Here is a 22,129-nt window from a genome sequence, read left to right as displayed (position 1 = left end):
GAAATTTGATAAAACATTGAAATAGTGGAGCTAGTATTATCTTTACCATCGATAAAAATGAGAAGCCAGTAAGGTATGAGAAATTTTCAAGGCAATTTCACGACAACCTTTTCAGGTACACGTATTCAGAACCTCTCAGTCAACTTAAACAAGCAGCTTTACACAACGTTTCACACAAACAATACCACAACCAAATTTGAACTTGAAAGCAACGTTGCGAATGCCTTTACGCTGGCATCAGTTTGTGACAGTTTTATAAATAACTACGCTCAATTCATGACCACACGTCTAGTTTATCTCTCGCGCGTTCGTCTAAATGTAATAAAAGAGGAATACAAAGTTCAGGAGTTATAATTGTAGGCGGGTCTGATTTTATGGACGTCGTATTTTGTGCTTGTTTCTAATGGCTATCCTTCCTCCTTCGTACAGACGTTGACAAAAACCAAGACACCGACCGCCAGCACCGAACCCACCGCCAAGTTTAGATCCACCACAGTCCTACCCTATGTCAAACGCCTCTTGGAACAACTTCGCCGCTGTGTACAACGACAAGGCACACGCACTGTTTCCAAGTCAGAGACTACGTTACGTTCACAGCTAGTACGCCCAAAGGATGCTGTCGACCCGGTTAAACATGATAGCACGGTCTACAGGATTGCCTGTGAGTGCGGGAAGGTTTATATTGAGACTGGCAGACCTGTGTAGGAGAGAATCAAGGGACACGACAGGGATATCCGACTCGCTAAGACATAGACTTCCGTCGTCTCAGAATACGCTTACAACACCGGACACCGCCCGCTCTGAAATGAAGCGCATAGGTGACGCGTACTCAGTCGATCTCATCACCTGAAGAAGACTAACAGCATACAGCCGAAATGTCGCGATCCACATTCCACGTGACCACATCGTGACACACACGTTGCATTTCAAATAAAAATGGACAGTTGATCATGTCATCCAACGAATATCCGTCTAGCCACAAAGCTTGTGTAGTTTAAACAAACTAATTGCTATTACTGGGAAAGAGCTGCACATAATTAGAAGAGCGGGGCATACTTAAAGTGCACCTGCCACCATATTTCGATAAACACAGCTGTATTTTTTGGTTGTCTTGCACATTTCTCGTTATTGCCACATCCTTAGGAAATGCAGTGATTTTCATTGTTCTTTACAAAGTGACTCTTATTGATCTTCCACAAACACTTCATGGCCATGTGTAACCTTACTTTGCAATCGCTATGCGCAGCTAGTTTCAGCGAGGAAGGGAAACATTCTTGAGCACGAATATCCTTTTGAGCGCGAATCGCGTTGGCAAAATTTATTATTTTCTTTGAGTCAAGCATGCGAAAAAGAGGGACATTCTGAGGCCGCGTTGATGCAGCTTCACATTGGTCCTTCCTAAAAGATTGAAATTCATAACCTAGGTGAGAGGCTCTGGTATCCCTTAGCAATGAAATTGCAAAGGAGGAAGATAACAAAGTGATTACTATGGTCCTTTTTTCTCAGCCTCTTTTCGAGGCGTACCCAGGCCTACCTTGCCCGTTCGTCTGTTTGTGTGACTGTAGAAGGTTCCCGCAGCCCCTCAAAACAGTCTTAAGTGCACGCAACCCCCAATCATAATGTTGCTGCTGGGATAAGAGTTCCCTGAAAAATAAAAGGGTGAAACCTCTTTCAGCACGTATTAAATTATCACTTATTTTCTCACCTCTCTCATTCGAGTTCATCAGAACAGAGAAAAATATCAGAAGAAGCCATAATAAATAAGTAAACAAAAATAAAAGTAAATAAGAGTACAGTGCTAAATGAAGGCCAACAGTTGAGTGACCGAGTCGTGATTGGCTTGTTTTAGCTCTTCATCAGATTTCGTGTGAGGGTGGCTCGAGTTTTCTAAAGATTCACACAGCAAAACAAAGAATATCAACGTGATTCCCAGCATTGCGTGCAACATCGAAAACGTATCACTGGACTATCATACTTGGATAAGTTGAAGATGGCCACCAGTTTTCTCCCCAAGCTCTTGGCTTCCTTGAACCCTTCAGAGAACATGATTACTTCAGCGATTAGTTCGTTGTCGGGTCGGGACATAGCCACAGGACGGAATAATTGCTTCAAGTTATCTGGGAGCTTCTGACGTCCCCCGTAACCCTTACCCGCCGGGTTAAGAGTGATAAAGATTCCTGAATTAGGATCTAACTCAACCTACGATGAAGAAAATCCAAAATTAAGACAAGATAAATCGCTTCAAGTATTACCAGCTAAAAAATAAGATAAAGAAGACACTATACAAACAAAAACTTAAGACAACCAGGTAAAACAACAGTTCGCAAAAACATTGTTGATAGAATAGCAACACTCAAGGTGGCAACACTCGGAGAAATGTTCTTATATCGGACTTTTCCCCATTTTTAAAGGACCCACCCTCTCCTGAAAACCACCTAGGATGATGGAGCTCTCTTTCTATTATTTGTATTTTATTGTTTTATTGTTATTTTACTATGAACTAAAACATTGCTATATCTGGTAATTGTTTTTATCATTTTTCTGGTGTGTACAGAATGGAGGATATATCTTGTACCTAGGTCAAGTTCCGGTATGAACCTTTTCTACTAAATGAACTAACAAATTGTCAACAAAACATAGTCGAAGCTGGGGTAGGTGGAAAGGAAAGCGCTTATGAGTTTCCGACAAGAGAGCTCCAAATCTATCGCCAAATTTGTCGTAAATTTGGATAAAAGGGTAAAACCGTTGGCTTTAACTCTAAAAACACAACAAGCCAATTAAAATCAACAGCTCAGCTCACAAGTGTAGTAGATATCCAACTTTACAAATCCAAGCATACAGTACCTGTCTCCCGAGCAGTTCTGTGGCGGACAGTTTACTCTTGAGCGCAGCTTGTATGGTCTGAATCTGCATGGACACAGCGGACAACACAGCTTCCTCCAGACGATTGAACTCATCAAAACAGCCCCATGCTCCACATTTTACCAGCCCGATGAAGATACGACCCATGGATTTGACATCAATACCCTACATGTACAAGTTAAATTATCAAAAAATCGATATATGCGCTATGTAGAGTGAAATCATTGCACTCTCTTCTTCAGGATGGATGTATTTTTTTAATAACATAATAGACAAAGATCACGGGGTTGGAACATGTAAAATGATTTTCTCTTAAAGATTCTAACCGCAACCAGCATCTCTCGAAACCGAACCGAGGATTATTGCGATTGCAAGGCTGAACGCGGGATCACGATCGTTAGAGCGTTTGATTTTCCTACCTCATCACAGTTGAAAACAAGAACCTGTCGGCCAAACAAGCCTCCCAAAGCTTTTACTGACTCAGTCTTCCCAGTTCCAGCCGGCCCATATGGGTTTCCGCCCAGCCCCATGTGCATGCCCTGGGTAAGAGTCAGGTAACATTTGTCCGTGAGAGGCGTATGCACTAGTTTGGCTGCATTGCCTTGATATTCGTAAGTGTAGTCGAATTCAGCGTCACACATTCGAATTTTACAGATGTCTGTGAAATAAAATAATTATTCAGTATTATCTCCTAGAATCATTCGATGGAAATCCATAAAATAAAAAGGAAAGACCAAGAATGGGACGATTGAAAAGAGAGTGTCTCTGTTAATCTCGTTTTCACCATCAAAACTAACGACGTCAATCATTTCCACACTTAACCATCCCATCTTCAACCTTCCATTCACAGCCTAAAGCAAATTGTCAAGAGTACAATCCCCCCCCCCCCACCTCCATGGAATTGAACCCCCTGACCTTCGGATTTCGCACTCGGTTGGTCTACAACTGAGCTACAGTGAACTCGTTGGTGAAAGGGGCCATTTACAGTATTATATGCCACAGGCTCCCGACCTATACTGCTTACATCAGCAATGTTAAAAGTCAGAACATCGGTGTGCCAAATGCGAAGGTCTGGGATTTCAGTTCCTCGAAGGGGGCAATTTTCTCTATTTAACAAACCTCTTTGTTTCTGCATGTAGAATCTAAGTTGTTTCTGCCATATCCAGTCGTCCAGTGACTTGACTCCGTGCTTGATCAGCTGCTGTACCACATCAATGGCGTGAATCGTGTCCAGGATCAGCGCCTTCAGCTTGAGTTCCAAAACACGCGATTCCGAGTCAGAGGAGCTCCCTCCACTGATGTCCGCGTTTGTGTAAGATTCCAGCTGGGACTCCATCTCGATCTGAAATTCTTGGAGGGAGTTGCTTTTGATGGCCGCCTCGCAACGGTCTGTGAACTGGATTTGTTCAGCAAGGCAGAGTATCTGTGCGCAAAAAAAAATATCAATGACAAAAATAATAATATAATAATCTTAATTGATCATAGCTATGAATACCTTGACATTATTCTTGTACAAACTATTACCTGACAACTCAAGCCAAAGTACAAAAATAAACAATTGCCGCCCATAAAGAACTTCCTAAAAACTTGAAGTTACAAATAGTGCACGAAATAAATCATATTTGTGTATAAAATGAATTTATCTTCACAGGAAAAGAGCGATAAAGTCATGGTAGTGCCTAATAGGGGGCTACTACTTCCTGTCATCAAACTCCATTACGGAGAAGCAACTCTTCTCCGAGACAAGACGTCCCATCGTAACAGCCATGAACTGGAAATTAGATGCGTAATAATGTAGAAAACAACCACCACACCTGTGAGGGGAACTTGGAAGGGTCAACACCACCACTCGATCCTCCTTTCCTACTGGCACTCAAACAATCAACCACAAGCTGCTTCAGTGTGTCTTTCATTTCATTAGCAAGATCACCAAGCCAAACCTATCAATGGAAAGAAAAAAACAACGGCGAGGGACAATAAGCACAGTTTGCACTCCAGGATTGCTTAGCTTTTTACTTTGTATTGTTCTGTGATATTAGAAGAAACATCCCATCATCGTCACTAACAAGCAGATATAAAACTAAAAAAAAATTACGACTTATTGCTCGGGCATTCCCGCTCTTTAAGCGGTTTACCTGTTTACAATTTGCGTTCTCCCTGGCTAATAATGACGTTCACCTTTGTTCTGATTGCTTGCTGTGTTTACTTTGGTTTGGCACCACTACTACTCACCTCAACCTCTGGAGTTATAGTAACTGGCCTCTTGAGAGGGACAACTTCTCCATCCAGGGACTTCATGGCCATTATGGTCTTACATCCATCATCAAACACGACACTGTGTATCCCTGCGAAGAGTTTCTTCAGGTGCGACTGAATCACTTGTGGGTTGGTGGCTTGACCAAGAATCTCCAGTAAATCATCATCACCGATGAAATAAAACCGTGGGAAGAGCGCGCGCTTTTCCTATGAGAGAAATTGTCATCCATCGTGAATTACGCCCGTTGAATTACGTGAATTACGCCCGTATTTTAAGTGAGACATCACCTTAGTTTCTTTTTTTCGTTTTTTTTTATTTTTCAAGGTATGAATGAGTTCAGCGATTAGCCTTGCATTACTGACATGACTTATCTGATTAGCGATTCCCCTTGCTTGTTATTATCTCTCTTCCTTAAAAGTTACTGCAGGTAAAGTGAGGTGGTGCTTTGAAAGAAGATACACGTACTACACTCTAACAGATATTAGGGACCTTAAGAAACCACGACGGCGACGCCAAGGAAGACTTCGATTAAAAAATTAATTTCTACTCTTAGTTAGAATTCCAAAAATGGCTGTAGGAGCTTACTGTCTCGTACAGCAGACAGACAGACAGACAGACATCTATATTTATACAGGATAGCCCCTTCAGTGTAGTAAACACTGGTATCAACGGGGGTCCTGTTACCCACCCAACCCACCCCAGGGGAGGACATCCATCACACAGTAATCTCGTGCGTGGGAAATTAACGTCTCCTGCCCCTAACCCTGCAGGAGACGGGACCTCCATTTATTCGTCCCTATCCGAGAAGACTAGAATATCTAACCAATTCTTGATGTTAAAGAAAGGAAGCATATTCTTCTCAGTTAATTTTAAGACCCTGAGTGTTGGTCCGGCCGGTATTGAACTCTCGACCTCCCGCACAGCAGTCCGGCGCTCTCCCAATTGAGCTAACCAGGCAGCCACCACAGCTCAACTTCAGCATGAGCTATAAAGTAGCCGTTGAGTTCCAATTGGAAATTAAAATAATTTACCGTCGCGGTTTCGGTTCGCAGGCGACGCAAATTTTGGCGATTTCACGTTGTTGTTTTGCATAGGACGGCTAAGAAATATACAAAGTTTTCAAAACGCATGTGCTGAACTATTGTTCTGCCAATTAGATCTCTTGTTTTTCCACGTCGTCGTTGCCGTCGCCGTCGTGGTTTCTTAAGGTCCCTAATATAACCTTTTTCTCGTCAACAGTTTGCTTCATAATGTATTGGAATTGTAAGGAGAAGTAAGATGTAACCCTTTTTGGAGGTTAAAGGCTAATTATCTCAGACAAGTAATGACACCATAGCATGTTGCATAAAATCAGAGAACCTTTATTGGATGGGTTCTACAAATACAATTTTTTACGAATAAGCTCTGTTCTGCCCATTTTTTTCAAGCCAAAAGCACAATAAAATTCGATAGAAATGCAATTCTTACCTCAAGGAACTCATTAAGAGACTTCTGACATCTCTGCAGCTGATCCAAGAGCGTAACCAGGGTGTTTCTGATGCCTGATTGAGCCACCAGTGACAACACTCGGTTGTCATTTGAAACGTCTTGCATGATGGCCCTGGACGGCAAAAATATTTTAAAATTTCATTCATATTTAAAAGAATGGAAAAGGAGTGAAAAAAATCAGCACTGCGCGAAAACTATCAAAAGGCAACCTCCACTAAAGTTAGATGGATAGCTTTGAAACCCACCTACCACAATTCGCTTCTGCACACATACACCTCGGGCAATATCTGCCGCATTTTTACAAGTCATGGCCCAAGTAAGTTTGCATTACTTAGTCGCTCTTTCTCGTTCAGTAAAACTAAGTGTGCACATCTGTTTCTGCTACCTTTAACGCACATTAACTCAACAACCAGCATCACAGCTTTTTAATCAATTTGCAGATGAACAGAGATCCCTCCCAAGCATTATACTTTGCATAAATCGAAACAAAAATTAGAAAAAAAAGCGACCCACAATTATTTCCTTTCAGAAGGCACCGTTACCTTATTCTTATGACATCTGCTTTTCACTCATTTCTATAATCTTAATCAAAATTAACGATAACAAACCTGAAATCATCATCCACTCTTTTGAACCTTCCCTGTTCTCTGGGGAGTGCTCCCCGGCCAAAAATGGGCTCCAGATAAACCCACTTTCTCTGGATTTGGTTGAGGTTGTGAAGATACTCATCAAGGTCGGCTAAACGGGTTTCCCACAGGGAAGCCTTATCTTCAAACCCTTTGTAGTAAGGAGAGTCCTTTAATGACTGAAGCAGGCACTGGTTGTCACCAACCTTGAAATGAAACAAGATAGATGAAGAAAGTTAAAATCAAACCTTATCAAATATTGAGAGAAGGGGGTGGGCAGCTGCCAAATGCAGAAATAGCTGAGAGGTGGTGCGAACATCCCGAAAATATAGCTCTCATTGCATACCATATAAAGCTTCATGCTTACTCTGCCACCCTATGTTAAAACTGTGCCGTGTGAAAGTGACCCTATCACGTTGCTCAGCTGTAAGACGCAACTGCGTACAATTTCAAATTGAATTCAAAGTTGAATTTCTTAACCTGATTAACCAGATCTTTCCAGTCCTTGATGACGGATAACTCTTTGTTGTGTGAATCCACGTATGACGTGAGGGAGAATACGGCACCAGCACCCCACAGTTCCAGTTCTCTGAGGGCTTCCCTGATTGAAACTTCTCCTTGAGCCCGACTGTTTAGTTCCTGTCAACAGAAATAACTAATCACGAGCTATGTCATCTCCAAGCCTAGAGAAACATTGAGGGAAAACAGCTAACTTAACGATGATATCTACAGGACTTAGGGTTTGATCATGCGGTTATACGTAGCTCTTTAACGAGCCGTTGATGGCTGTTGTTGGTTTTACCTCAGGGTGACCCTTCATCTCACCTTGAGAGCATCAGCATGTGTAATAATTTGATCAGCACTCTCGAGAACATCTCCAAATGTCAGCTTCTCCAAGATGGTACCTCTGGGCATCTTGAGAAGTCTGAACAACTCTAGCCAGTGGTCAGGAGACAAAGCTTCTCCACGGACATACTTTAGAAGGGGAACAATGTTCTAAAGGAAAGAACAACACATTGAAGTCTCATCATACTAAACCGAATTATCGCAGTTCACTAGGCTAGGATATCTGATTAGAATATTTGAACAATTTTGAATTGAAAGTAATCTAATGCACATTGTCCCAACTTTACGTTGCAAAAGAATTGATCCTGAAAATTCGCGCCATGCTCTCGAACCAATCAAACACTAACCCAATGCGCGTTTCCCATGCTATGGCCGTTTGCACCTTTTCAACTTACGGACTTGTCACTAGTTCCCTGCAATGTTAAGCTTTCTTCTGATTGGTTAAAATGATCACTTTGCTTTGGTTTTACAAACATTCAATCGAGAAGTACTCTATTACTTTCCCTTATGAAGATTCTTGTCCACCAAAGGTAATAAAACGTTTGCTCTGTTTGGAAGTGAGACAGTGATTCCCTCTCGCTACAACCATGCAGTGTCACGTAACAACGTAGTCCTCTACTGCGAGACTCAAGTTCAAACGTCTACTTTTTGTTGTCTGCTAGGGCGATTACTCAAGCCTTACACTGTTTGTAAAACCAATGCACGTAAAAACAACAACAACTGAATCACCTTGTACTTGTCGACATCTTTCTGCAGTCTCACAGTCATACTTGTTGGTTCCTTAGCTCTTAGTTTCTCGGACCAAGCCGTCAAAAAGTCATCAAATCTGTAGAGATGACCCCTGTACAGAAAGATTGCAGCAGTCGTCATTCCTTCTGTCTACACTCAATGAATTTCATTGTAGGAAGAGGATATATTTCATAAAATATCTTCAACGCAGTTCAAACATATCAGATTAATTTTAACAACTTTTTATTTAACAATTGATCTGAGTTTAGTTGTTTTTGTTTTTGTTTTTTGTACATTTTATAGCAAAGATGAATATGGTAAAGAGGACAAGGAAAAGAAAAAAAATTGAACTTGGTGCATATTTAACAATTATTCCACGAGCGCGCGTTGGATATGAGATGATAGATAGCCAACGAGGCGCGTAGCGCCGAGTTGGCTATAATCATCTCATATCCAACAAACGCGAGTGGAATAATTGTTTAATTAAAAACGCTACATTAAATTATTAAATTTTATTAAATTTTTAGCTCCCTTTCAATTTTAAGCTTATGCATACGCTTACCATATCGTAGTTTATGGTATATTGGCTCATATACCATAACGGCTAAGCCAATAAAAAGTCTTGAATTGCATTATCCAATGATCCAGTTTTAAAAAATATCTATTATTTTTTCAAGGTGCAACCAAAACATTGATTTGTAATTAATCGTAGCCGCCAACTGACCAGTTTTGGACGGCTAATTCTTTCAATTCTTTGAATAGTTTCATTAAGGTCCACCTCCCTATCGACTCTCAATGAAACGTCTACGTTGAAATTCATCAGCGGCTAGATTAACTCTTAACTTCATACACTACTGTAGTTTTTTTTCCTTCAAATTTCATGCATGTTACTGAAGATTTCTCGCCCAGTACAGTACAATTTACCTGAATGATATCCAGTCTTCCTTAGCCAGCTCCTCCAATCCGTTACTGAACTCTTCATACAGTCCCCACATTGCTTCATGCTGAGAAATATCGACTTTGAGTTCTTCTGCCGCCGTAAACTGAGGCTCGGCAACGCCAAAGTGCTGACATTCAAAACTGAAAAATTAAGGTTGGCTCATTTGTTAACCACAAACATGTACTACATCGATCAAAAATTGGCCATTAGCAGGGGATCGACGACAAAACAAGGCACGAAGAAAAAGCACATCCACTGAGCGAACTAGCAATGGTGGGAAAATAAGGCTAAAAAAATACAAAAAAGAAAAAAACTCAAAGCTTTCGTGACTCATGATTTGAATTGCAATGAAAGTAACAACCCATTTACTGCCTGGAGATTGCCATGAAATTGTCAGTGGACGACTAGAGGGCACATATTTGAATTATAAGGTTTGTAGACCACGACATCAAGCATAATGACGCTCAAAACCGTGATCTAGCCCTTCTATCAATATCTCATTTAAGTGACACAGATCCGGTCAACAAGTATTGTTTGAAAACGATTGTCTACGCTATCTCCAAGTTACTGTAATCCTTGTATCTGTGTCCTTACATGAGCTTTTTCATTGTTTCCTCTAGTTCACTAAACTCTGCCTTTCTCTCATTGATTGAATTGACTGCCGCCAGGCACGACTGTTTGTCCTTGTACTCATCGATGTCACGAGGCTTCAATTGGTGCCAGCGGGCACTGAATTTGTCCAGTTCTTGTTGAAACGCCTGCACCCTTGACTCAACATTGCTCTTCATCACTTCCACCTGCCATAGGATCATATCAAAGGTTAAAATTGAACACGATTCTTGCATGTTACAAACTTTATAGCTCGTTATTTGAAATCCATTTTAATCTCCATCATCCTCAGCCATCCTAGTACTTTCTATGTACTGTATTTCCTCCATTCCATTTCTCTATCTCATCAAGCTAATATTTTTGTGGTGCATAGACCCCCTACATCAATGCCAGCTATCCCTAACGTGCCGGTTATTTTGCATTCACTGACCTGTTCTTTAACCATCAGTTCATGACTCTCCATCATCAATTCAAACTTGTCCCATCTCGCCTGTAGCTGGCCAATCTGATCCACCCCTCCGCCAGCAACTGAACGCAGCAACTTGTTCTTGGATTCAGCTTTTTCAAACAGTGGGAAAACCTGCAAACAGTTAGAACAGTTGGTACCATGGTATGTGTTTTTTTTTTCTGACACAAAAGCGAGCAAAATGGACCACCGTCTGCCATTTCTAAAAGAAGAAATTTGGCACGTAGACAGGCAGGTGTTCAGGGGGGGGGGCAACACCCTACAATCCCTAAAAATTATTCGCATCTAATTCAACCTTACAGTATCACTCTTGAATCACACCCTAAGGTCACGAGAATTAAGAAAATGATAACCAACAAAAGAAGCTCGTGATTGTTAAATAAATTCTCCTAGTTGGTACCATACGAAATTCATACTACCATAAGAAATTTATAAAGCACAATATGGAGAATATGCAAACTGATGTTGGGTTGTAAAAGGTTACACTACCAAGAAGAGGCTTCAAACAATGTGGCTAGTGAAATACGTGTACTCCTGACATCGGCCATTTTTAAGTAATCCTATTTCTCACCCTTAACAACACTCAACAAGTACATGCCTTTAATTTTTCTGTTGCCAGCTCTGCATGTTTGGCATTGGCCTCTCCAATCTCCTCCACAGTCTGTGGCCTGGATGATAATGCTTCCGTGGCAGATGTCAAGAAAGTGTCGATAGTTTGTACTTCATTTGTAATGGAACGCCGCAGAGACGTCAATAGTGCATCAAACAATTGCTGTATGAGATCGTCAATTGTTGATTTGACAGGCGAAGTAGACACACTGATGCAGTCAACCTTTATATTCCTGTTTGGAAAAAATAAAAATAAGCTCCAATAAACGAATTGTAGACGTTAGATTAAACTGATAAAAAACAAATTCGTCATTAATGTTCCTTGTGGTGTACATGTAACTGTCCATCATGTTTGGTGAACTCATAAACAAAAGGAATGAAAACACTTCTTAACCACGGCATTATTATGAAATGATAGCGAACAACACACGCATAAAGTTTCTTCAATTTCCCACTACTTTCATGTGATAGCACACACCTCATCAGGGAAATAACAAAGTTGAATTGGAGAAACTAACCACATTTCTTACTGCTATGGAAAAAATACAAACGTATATGTATTTCTTAACATGTGGTGTACATAACAGTCCGACAAAATTACAGAATATCAACTATTGTATTGCTATATGCACAATAGTTAACCCTTCCCTACGATAATGAAGAAGATAACGAAGAAGGTCCAATGCACACCCAGAGGCTATACCCTGAAATAAGCAATGTTTGCTACCATCAAGGTTCATTCTACAACACCTACCCACAAAACGTGCACTTGATACTCGAGTTACGTGTGGTTGTGATAAATTCAATCTCTTAAAGGATTAACAGCAACTCACAAAGGTAATTTTTCAGCTTCCCTCCCCTTAGTTTTAATGGCTTTGAAGTTTCGTTCCCAGTCTGGAACAGTTTGCAGGTGAGTCTCTATAAGCTTTTCCAGATCCACGGTCCCTAGAACCACCCAGTCCTTAAACTGATCCTGCACTTCCACTAGACGCCTGAAGAGATCCTCCGCTTTCTTGTAGACAGTTGTGAAGCCTGCAGAGTTTTGATCAATCATGATTGGGTAGATGCTGTTGTCTTCACCGACTCCTCGGAAATGGTTTGGGATAGAAATAAATTTTCTCATTTCTCTGTAATACTTGGCTCGAATTTCTTCTAGTGGAGGGCGAAATTGTAGCTTCTGCTGTCTACAATTGGAGGAAAAGCGTTTAAGACAATTAATGCGTTACTCTCAAAGTCAACCACCAGCCGGAGTAGACTAGCAGTCTCCCTAATTCCGAAAGAAGTTCAGCTTTCTAGGCGTTGTCGACATATCTGCATGTATCCATTTCGCTCACTGCATGCCTTTCATTGTTTGTAGTTGGTATTTCCATTATTGTTGGTTCACACTTTTAACCCCAAAACGTCTGTCTTATAAATCAAACTGAAAATTCCCTGGTTGACATCTGGCTTCATTCCGTCCGCCTTTTGGCTTCAAATTCAGTTATTACGAGGACTGAGACCTTACTTATGAGTCGCTCCCAAAGTAAAAGGTTTAGTCAAGGGATCAGGGCTTAAGGTTTTGAAAATCTACCAACCTGAAGACCAGTTCAACTTTTATCTCCGGCAGATTCTCATTCAGGGCCTCAAGTCCCATCTGATATTGATGCTCCAAAGCCTTGTAAAGCTGACGATCCCAGTGGATCTTCCATGTCTTCATGTTATCTACTTTAAACCCCTTTTTCAAAAACATAACATAAATCAAAGTATTCACAAATTTCCTTGTAAAACACTACAACACCACTACGAAACCTGTTCTTAAAACTGCCAGAACCAATATGTGTGCATCGACATTCTATTAAGTCCTCTCTATCAATGGAACAAAATATCAGGGACTCTCTGATAAGCCCCGGTACAGAAATTGGAAAAGAATGCAGGCTTTTAAATACAAGTGTATTATCAACTGAAACTCTAGTTAGCCTAAATGAATGTCCATACTCCGGTTAACACTCTTTACCAACTGCACATGGCCCTACCCATTTCAACTACAAGCATAACATTGTAAAAAAAAAAAGTACCTGTTGAACAAGGGATGTCATCATCTCCCTTAAGGACACAAGAGCTTCTTTCCAGCGGGGTTGCTGTCTGAGCAGATCGATGCTCAATAGATTCACAACCTTCAGCAGACGATGAGCAAAGTTGTTCAGTTAAGAATAAATGTGTACAATATCAAGGATCCTGATAATTTTAGTCTAAAAGACCGAGTCTTTATGCTTGCTTGCGCTTATCTCATCCCGTAATCTGAAACGACTAAAGAGTGTGGATCTCGAATGTGATTTTACAGTCCCGAAACTTGATGTACTACCCTTGATCCTCGATCCACTATTCCCAAATCTTTATTCTTAAAAACCTCGAGGTTCGAGACTGGAGTCAAGTTTTCAGACGTTCGAGGCCGTTCAAGAATTAATTCAGGGTTTTCGTGAAATTTTTCAGGTCACATTTCGAGAATTTCCAGACGTGGAGCAAAGGAAGTTTTGCGCGATTTAGTTTTCACTGTGTTGGCTCTTTCTTGCCTTTTTCGGAGCAAAGAGAAGAAGAGGTGGCAGAGAAAAATTAAATCAATACAAAATTACTGTACTTTAAGGTTACTGTCAACAAAGTCTGGTAAAAACTTTCAAAATTCGTTCTTTAGCTCCTTTGTTAGAGAAAGCAATTTTTCTTTTTTCGACAAAGTAAAATTAACTACAAAATCTCTAAAAGAACGTGAGATACAGCCGAAAAAATGTTTTAAGGGAACCTGTACCGAAGAGCGAAAGGTGTCATAATCAGAAAGGCTTCTTGTAGAGTGTTTTCCGCGGGCTTTCGTCTGGGATCTCAATTTGCATATTTTGTTTACATCGTGTCTTGCAATGGACAACAAAAGGGGATTTGTGACTGTTCGCAAAACGCTGGACGATTTTTCCGGAAGGCTCACTCCTTTGTTAACAGTAATCTCAACATACATGCACATGAAGCTAACACAAACCCTACCTTGTCACTGATGGTATAATGACACTTGCGTAACCTCCTGTTCTCTGATGTCAACTTGTCGGCAGCAGCTTGAAGTTTATCGATGTAGGCCTCCAATTCCAGTGGATTATCCCAAGTAACTTGAGTCTTGCCTCCACTCTCTTTTGAGCCTGTCTTGGGATTTTTCACCAAGCGTTCAAATGACAGTGCTGAGTCCAACATCATGGATTGCTGGCTTGGAATCATTTGCTGGTCTATTGTATTGTAAAAATGGGCGACCTGGAGGAGAAAGATCGGACCGTTTTAGAGATAGTAGCTTATTTAGCGTCACGTACTTGCAACTGAAATTCATCCATGACACAAACTCGACTTTACAATACTACTGTAAAGCGCAAACTTTTTTTATTATTATTATTATTTCTGATATTAATTGCCTTTTGACACATAGAAAGTCTTCCGCTTTACCTGTTTTAGGATCATGCCATGTCTGTAGAATTTATTGGCTGTGCCTGCAGTTTGTTGTATTTTAGCCGGAACAGCAAATCCCAGAGCAGAAAGCTGCCTGACTTCTCGCATTAATGTCACAAGCCTATCACCATAGTGCACTCTTAACTTTCCATCCCTCTGATCCAAATCCATCAATCTACCACTGGTCTGTAAGCTAAAAGAGAAAAGACCTTGTTCAATTGCAAAATGAATTTGCTCAGTCTGGGTTGGAACACAACATCTGGGTTGTAACAGATAGACAAGAAGAACCCGACTAAGTTTCTGTCTAATATATGCGGTGGGATAATAACAGACGAATTCAAAGTACAAACGTGTTTGGGAGCATTTATTGAGTACTGAAGTGTATTTTTAACCTTCTTGGATTGGTAATAACATGATTTCAAGTGCAATTTGGTATTAATAAGCACGAGTAAATTTTTCAAAGACAAAAAAATTGCACAAGCCCGTAAGGCATTTAATGAAATGTTGTTACTAAAGAACATCTTTCCTGAACCAAAGAACAACTATGAGAAACACAGTTGTTGGTTTACCTGAGAGGTTGTTTTGGATCATCAATAGCTGTCATCATTTCACTGACCCAGCTCTCAAACTGATCTTTACAATATGAACTCAACTCCTCACTCAGCTCAGTTGCTTCTCTCTTAAAGCCTTTAAACCCAGACAGGTTTCCTAACAGGCTCTCAGCAGTGCTTAGTGTTTCTTTCACCTAGAATTACAAAATTATGTCATTGTGTGTACTAAAAAATTAATGTCATCCCAAAAATAGAAAGTCGACTGGTTTCAGAAGCTTAGACTATTGAACAGATGAAATTTATTTCTTTTACTATTAATGGTGTATCAATCTACACTGTATCATATGATCTTAATTACATACATGGTTTCAAGGTGAATTGATCTAAATAAACCACTTGACAATGTGTAACTAGATACATTTAGTGTAATGAGAACTTTGGTTTGAAAGCTACTGTCAGGACTCAACTTACAGCTGCAAAAAACACAGATCACATGAGTTAACAACAAGTGCACCATGAAAAAAGACTCTGTTTTCTCACCTTAGAGTCAAGCTGTCTGACCCATACAATATTGTTCACAATCTCAGGCATGTTACGTCCCTGAGGGGGGCCACCTCCATCCTTACCACCTGAGTAAGAATTCTGAGTCTTGGAAATGAAGTCATCCCGAATGCCCTTCACATACACTGTCAACTGACCAAGCAGTGTTTCTCTGAAAAAAATAAATAAATAAATACATCAAATATACTGAACACATTTTGAGGCAGCCTGGCCAAGAGATGAGAGCTGCAGACTAGCACTCAGATAGTCCTTGTAAAATCCTTCTCTAGCCCCAAAGACTGTTTCTCCAGCTACAGTGTGTCTTCAGCATTAATACGTTTGGAGGCTGTTGCCAGACGTTTTATGAAATTTTCAAACTATGGATATGAAAATCGCTAGCAATTGTCTCAAGAAAGGAAGGCAGGTTTTTATGTCAGCTCCAATATATGACATAGCGTAATCCACTTGGCTTACCTCTCAGGAGCCAATTCTTTTCGAATACTTGGCCTTTTCACAAGCTCCTGATATCTCTGAAATTCTCTCAAAAGCTACAAAAAAAAGGAAATAGTAATTAGCAAAAACACAAACCAAAGCTAGAGTGTATAAGAAGACAAAAAAAAAACAAAATAAATAGGATTTATTGAACAGCAACCCACAGGTGAAAGAGTCCAGCATTCACATCTACAATGTACAATTATTCCAGATTTGCATGTTTAAAAATCTTGAATGAACCTTTTTCCCACAGTTTGTATCCCTTGCATCCAGCTACTGATTTGGTTGTGCATTTCTCCATTTGTCACTGACATTGATAAATTGTACACAAGACAAATTAAAGTATCTGCACCTACCTGATGTGACTTCATTGAAGACAAGTTACTGAGCTGTTGTCGCAGCTTTCCAGCTATTTTCTGCTCAGCAGGGGCCATTCCTCTCTCATACTGCGTCACTGCCGCCCTCCACATAGGTTCTGTGTATGGGTTCTGATGCAGTGGATTCAGTCCTGAGAAAGGTAGAAAGGCCTCTGATGTTCGCAACTGCTGCCTTTCTGAAGTTGACAACAGTCTAACTAGCTGTTCATGAACTGTTCTTAATGTCAGAACCTTGTGATAAAAAAAATAAAGACATAGAGAAAAGAGGATTTGAAAAAGATGACTTCTTTGAAAGGGAATGTCACTGACAATACTATGCTCAGGGAAGTTATGTAATTTTATTGAACATATCAACAGTACTACAAACTTAAAACTCATCAATCAAATATTATGAACATTGAATGTTGGACTACATCAAATATTTTCCAATTATTTACTCATGCAGTCAGTTACCTCTTCTAGCCTTGCAGTAAGCTGTGACAAGTTTTCAGGAACAAATTTTTCACCTCTCCATGGATGAGGAGGGAACCTTTTCCAATATTGTGCCGTGAGTGTCTCACTACAGGTGGACACCCACCTTTCACATACTGTAATCCCCTTACGCACAGAGTCTTTTACTTGTTGGAATGAGTCATGCCAGATGTCAAGCATCCCAAGTTTACGTTGAACATAACGACCCAAGGCCCCAGACATAACATCAAGGAGATGTTTCATACGCCCCTCAGGATAAGGTTTATGGTCTTCTTGTTTCCAGATCTCATCTAGAGAATCTTGGGCAGACTCTAGAAGTTCTAGTGTCTCATCAAGATCCAAAGCATCAAGATTGGAAAAGTCTTGAGATACGTTTCCTGTTAAATATGTAAACGGTTTGGCTTAATTTAAGTTTAGGTCACTTTGATTCCACGTAACCATTTTCTTTGCTATCTAATTCTGGTAAATTTTGACTTTTGTCATTGCAAGATGCTGAAATAAAGATCACAAGAAAACACTGACTGACATTAAACCTTATTCCTGTCACTCCTAAATATGAAATTTATGCCCTGTTTGCCATACATTTCTTATAATTTTAGCCCTGAAAATTTAGTGCTAGAACAAACTACTCTTGAATCTTTTTTGCCCTCATCACCTATCTGCCTGAAATTTATCTAACATACAGTGTACTGGCTTCATAATTACATGTACCTTTACAGAACATCTTTTCATGAGCTCTGTAAATATTTATCAATCCTTTTTATATATGATTACACATTTTAAACAATTCAGTTTAGGGAAACAGATAGGTTGCTCTTCATTACAATAAAAAAGAAAAAAAATTCCCGGTTTCTTTTCCTACAAATTTTTCGGGCTGATATATAATTGAAGGAAATTGTCTTATAAAATATGCGTGACTCAGCTAAACAGTTAGTGCTAAAACCATTCAAAATGGTGTCTGCCAACATGGACATTTAATTTCACTTTGTCGTTTAACTCGTAAGCTGTAGTTGAAAAAACGACAACAAATTATGACCGATTACAAGTGCAGCCGAAGAGGAACATCTCTGTCTCAATATGTGAAATCGCTTCTTGTGTCAGTCAACCAGGGAAAAAATTATCGAGTTCGACTGACTTATTTCAGTTGCCATGGACGACAACATAAGCAAATCAGTTTATTTTAAGATGACGGCTTACCTTTCTGAAAAGTCTCTTGAAAAAAGGACGCCCGTTCCCTTTCAGAGAGATCATAGCCTGAAACTGCTGCGTCTGACCAATATTGAAACTCGTCTTGAGGAGTCAAAATACCACCGAGGTTTTCTTCATCGCCCACATTAGTTGCTCGCGAGGATGAGCTGTCTTGTTTACGCACTACACTTCCCAACCCAGCTTCGAGTTCACTCAATAAACTCTGCAATTTCGGGTCGAAATTTCGGCTCCATTTTTCATCCTTCAGCAGCAATGGAGCAAATAATTTCTGCACAGAATGATACAAGGTGTTCACCGGCGAGGAAAGCATCGAAGAGACGAAAACATTCTCGTGGACATTGTCCGGTGTGATGGTCTCAGGACGAAGTTTGAAGAAGACTAATACTTTCTCAGCAGTATCACTCGGTTCGACATGGTTTAACAATTTGATCGTTTTCTTTCCTTGATGGACGTCGTATTTTGCAGCTAACACCGGCGAACTTCCATCATCCAGGAAAACATTGAGCTCTTTCGAGGAAGTAACTTCATCCAGAACACTGTCAGAACTTTGGATACCAAAATAGTTGCCGGTGGTTGCGACAATGAAGTCTTTCCTAACATCTCCAGACGGCATTCTCGGCGTCTATTTGTTATGTCCCATTCTAAATGAACACGATAACACCACCAGATGTTCAAGTTTTAATGATCACATTATTTGCGAACGAAAACACCGTTTAATATGTCGATCTAAGAACAAAACTTTTGCAAGTATGGGGATATGTAATTCTCTGAGAGAGAAAATTGTGTTTGAACGAGCAAAGACTGAGGCGAGAGCCTTGGTGTTTTTGGAGGAAATTCAGGATCAGTGGACCACTGAACCACTGAATATCCAATTCGGAACGGGGCTTTACTTAATGTCTAACTGCAACGAAAACCCTATACTGCGATAAAAATAGGAGAAAAAGGGGAACTAATAACCAACCAACTAATAACTGCAAATTAAAATACTTTATAAGGCTACGTGAACACAGTCGACCTTAACGCAGTACAACAAATCTCGATTTCGGCATTCGCGTTCTTCCGAGTTACGCAATTTGTTCGCTTTTACTTTGCGTTGTTATTGGCGCTTCGTGATATTCTCCTTTGCTGGCTGTGATAAAATCAAATGCTATTGGTCATTAGATGAATCCCAGTACATAAAAGGAATATGAGGTGTACAGTTAAATTACTTATATCTAAGAACAATTCACCTCTGTCTTAGTGGAAAGTGCTAATAATAGTAGTTTATTCACAATTAATCATACACAGAAAGCAAACAAAAACTAACAAACAATACATTAACAACAAAAAATACATGAAAAATTGTGAAAGGAGGTAGAAGAGGTTATCCCTTTCTAGTCCACCTCCTTAACATATATAGCAATATTAAAAAAATCCGAAGTACTTATCTATAAATTCAAGAACTATATATATACAATTGGGTATACTTATATAATAAAAGTTTTTGTGGAAAACAAAGACGGACAAAAGAATGAGAAAAGGAATACAAGAGAAAGAAAAAAGAGAAAAGAGCTTCAAGGACAACTGAACCAGAATAGGAATGAAGACGATGAAGGGGAAGAAGAATGAGATTATTAATCAAGGAGTATCATTGGAAAAGCGCACCACAAGAAGCCGGCCATTACTACCTGCAGGTTGTTATCATGTACACTGATATAAGCAGTCACGTGATATTTCTGTAGCAGGGGTCTTAGCCGATCTGCTTAACAGTCGGTCGGACCGCGTGCTCGGCTATGGACCAGACTGGGTACTTACCTCCAACGATCAGATAATGTGCTGATGATGAACGAAGCGTTGATTCCAACCAATCCTATTGAGCTTCAGCCAATCCGATTGATTCTGGACCTAAAATGGTTAGGGAATTTACACATACAGGCAATTGAAATGAGTCTAAGTTCAGGTTAGACAAATTAATTCGTGTCGGTTTGGTGCAGTTTCATTTACTCATATCACTGAGGGAGTAAGCGCCTCATGGCATGGATAAATTCTAATTCTAGAATCCTTTCCGCTTCTTGTTGCTCATTTTGCACCGGAGGTGCAAAAGTAGTAACATGAATATAGTACATTTGAAACATTTTAGCCGATATTTGTAAAAATAGTGGAGTTTCCCTTTAAAAAACGCCCGACACAATTCATTAAAATAAACAAAGGCCCCCAAGGGTTTTTCTGGGTACGGGTTTGTCATTTTTCTACACTCAGTTCCCAACCATATGTAGGCAATTTGTAAGATCTTTTCCATAATCTTCGCCCAACAATTCCAAACTCCTTTGGGACAATGAATACGGAATTGTAGTAGTTCTGTGATTCCAATTTAATTATTTTTTTTCCAAGACACTGAAAAAATGATTTTCTAATAATCTCAAATTAGTTCAGGTTCATACCTGTGGATCAAGAAAGACAAGTGTAGTATTCATTATATGCATAAATTCTTACTACAACGATACGCTATACTTTTTGAATGGAAAGAGCGTAGGACTAGGAAAGATTCTGAGTCCCCTTGAGGAATTGAACCGTAGACCACTGAGCCATGGAGAAACTCCATGGTGAGCAAACGCCATTACAAGGTTTATATATGACTCGCGTCATGCATCGCGCTTGGATCGTAACGTCGATAGCGTCATCTTTCTCATCTTTCTTATTCTACTTTCTGAATGCTTGAATTATGATCAGTCATCACCTCTCGTGTGAGATCTCTAAGATCATGCTCATCTTCTCATCTAACATTGCACGGCCGTAGCCTACTGTATCATACCTTCGGGTTGTTTTCGAGATTCATCTTTCCCTGAATCGCCACAAAGTAGAACCGTGTCCAAAAGAACTAACTGAAACTGTTTTTTCGGAACCTTGAAGGAAAGGAAACGAATGTTCATGGTAGGAGCCCACGGGTGAATGAGTCCACGCTTGGGAGTCTTCTACTGGGTCCCCTCAAGTTTTAAAACAAATGTAAAGACCCGGCAAAGTATGGTCCTTACCAGTGACCTTGATATTTCCACGGATTTGTCATGCAATTCAGAATTGTTGATATTTACTTAAGAAACTCCCACCAAACAAATTTTTGCTTTGTTTTTCATAGCAGTAAGAAGACCAATTTTTGTCTTAATTTCACACTACTTACTACGTATCTTTTCTCAGCGTGACCCAAGGCTCCAAGGATGCGGACTTCTCGGACTACAATAGAGACTGACAAAATCTGACTAAAACATGTAAAATGCTTCGCACTTGCGCATAACTCTTTAAAATTGCATTTAAATTCGTTATCATTTTGATTATCAATAGGATGCAAGGAAATACGCATGCGTCCGCAATCAGTTGAATAATTGACCACGATCAAAAGAATCGAGGTTGTCGGAGAAGAGAATAGGGACCTTAAGAAACCACGACGGCGACGGCAACGAGGACGTGGAAAAACAAGAGATCTAATTGGCAGAATAATAGCTCAGCGCGTGCGTTTTGAAACTTTGTACATTTCTTAGCCGTCCTATGCAAAACAACAACATGAAATCGCCAAAATTTGCGTCGTCTGCGAACCGAAACCGCGAGGGCAAATAATTTTAATTTCCATTTG

The 22,129-nt window shown here is 40.0% G+C and overlaps 1 protein-coding gene across 1 annotated transcript in view; it reads right to left on the bottom strand.

The window, feature by feature from the left end:
- Positions 1-19,272, bottom strand: part of LOC111341366 (cytoplasmic dynein 2 heavy chain 1) — a 53,982-nt gene extending 34,710 nt beyond the window's left edge. Inside the window, exons 1-27 of the mRNA XM_022948332.2 lie at positions 18,514-19,272; positions 17,299-17,693; positions 16,825-17,076; positions 16,451-16,524; positions 15,977-16,148; positions 15,455-15,630; positions 14,883-15,078; positions 14,439-14,696; positions 13,487-13,585; positions 13,007-13,146; positions 12,266-12,616; positions 11,422-11,665; positions 10,788-10,937; positions 10,343-10,545; positions 9,733-9,888; positions 8,809-8,920; positions 8,059-8,229; positions 7,714-7,872; positions 7,216-7,439; positions 6,587-6,719; positions 5,095-5,325; positions 4,677-4,802; positions 3,982-4,285; positions 3,282-3,520; positions 2,845-3,027; positions 1,976-2,199; positions 1,535-1,644 (exon numbers count right to left, since the gene is read on the bottom strand). Coding sequence (XP_022804067.2) covers positions 1,535-1,644; positions 1,976-2,199; positions 2,845-3,027; positions 3,282-3,520; positions 3,982-4,285; positions 4,677-4,802; positions 5,095-5,325; positions 6,587-6,719; positions 7,216-7,439; positions 7,714-7,872; positions 8,059-8,229; positions 8,809-8,920; positions 9,733-9,888; positions 10,343-10,545; positions 10,788-10,937; positions 11,422-11,665; positions 12,266-12,616; positions 13,007-13,146; positions 13,487-13,585; positions 14,439-14,696; positions 14,883-15,078; positions 15,455-15,630; positions 15,977-16,148; positions 16,451-16,524; positions 16,825-17,076; positions 17,299-17,693; positions 18,514-19,138 — 5,707 coding nt within the window. The 5' untranslated portion in view covers positions 19,139-19,272. The remainder of the gene's footprint in view (positions 1-1,534; positions 1,645-1,975; positions 2,200-2,844; positions 3,028-3,281; positions 3,521-3,981; positions 4,286-4,676; positions 4,803-5,094; positions 5,326-6,586; positions 6,720-7,215; positions 7,440-7,713; positions 7,873-8,058; positions 8,230-8,808; positions 8,921-9,732; positions 9,889-10,342; positions 10,546-10,787; positions 10,938-11,421; positions 11,666-12,265; positions 12,617-13,006; positions 13,147-13,486; positions 13,586-14,438; positions 14,697-14,882; positions 15,079-15,454; positions 15,631-15,976; positions 16,149-16,450; positions 16,525-16,824; positions 17,077-17,298; positions 17,694-18,513) is intronic.
- Between the last annotated feature and the right edge of the window lie 2,857 nt (positions 19,273-22,129).

Source organism: Stylophora pistillata, chromosome 9 (genome assembly GCF_964205215.1).
Source record: "Stylophora pistillata chromosome 9, jaStyPist1.2, whole genome shotgun sequence".
Taxonomy (NCBI): Eukaryota; Metazoa; Cnidaria; class Anthozoa; order Scleractinia; family Pocilloporidae; genus Stylophora; species Stylophora pistillata.
This window is presented reverse-complemented; position numbering and strand designations above follow the sequence as displayed.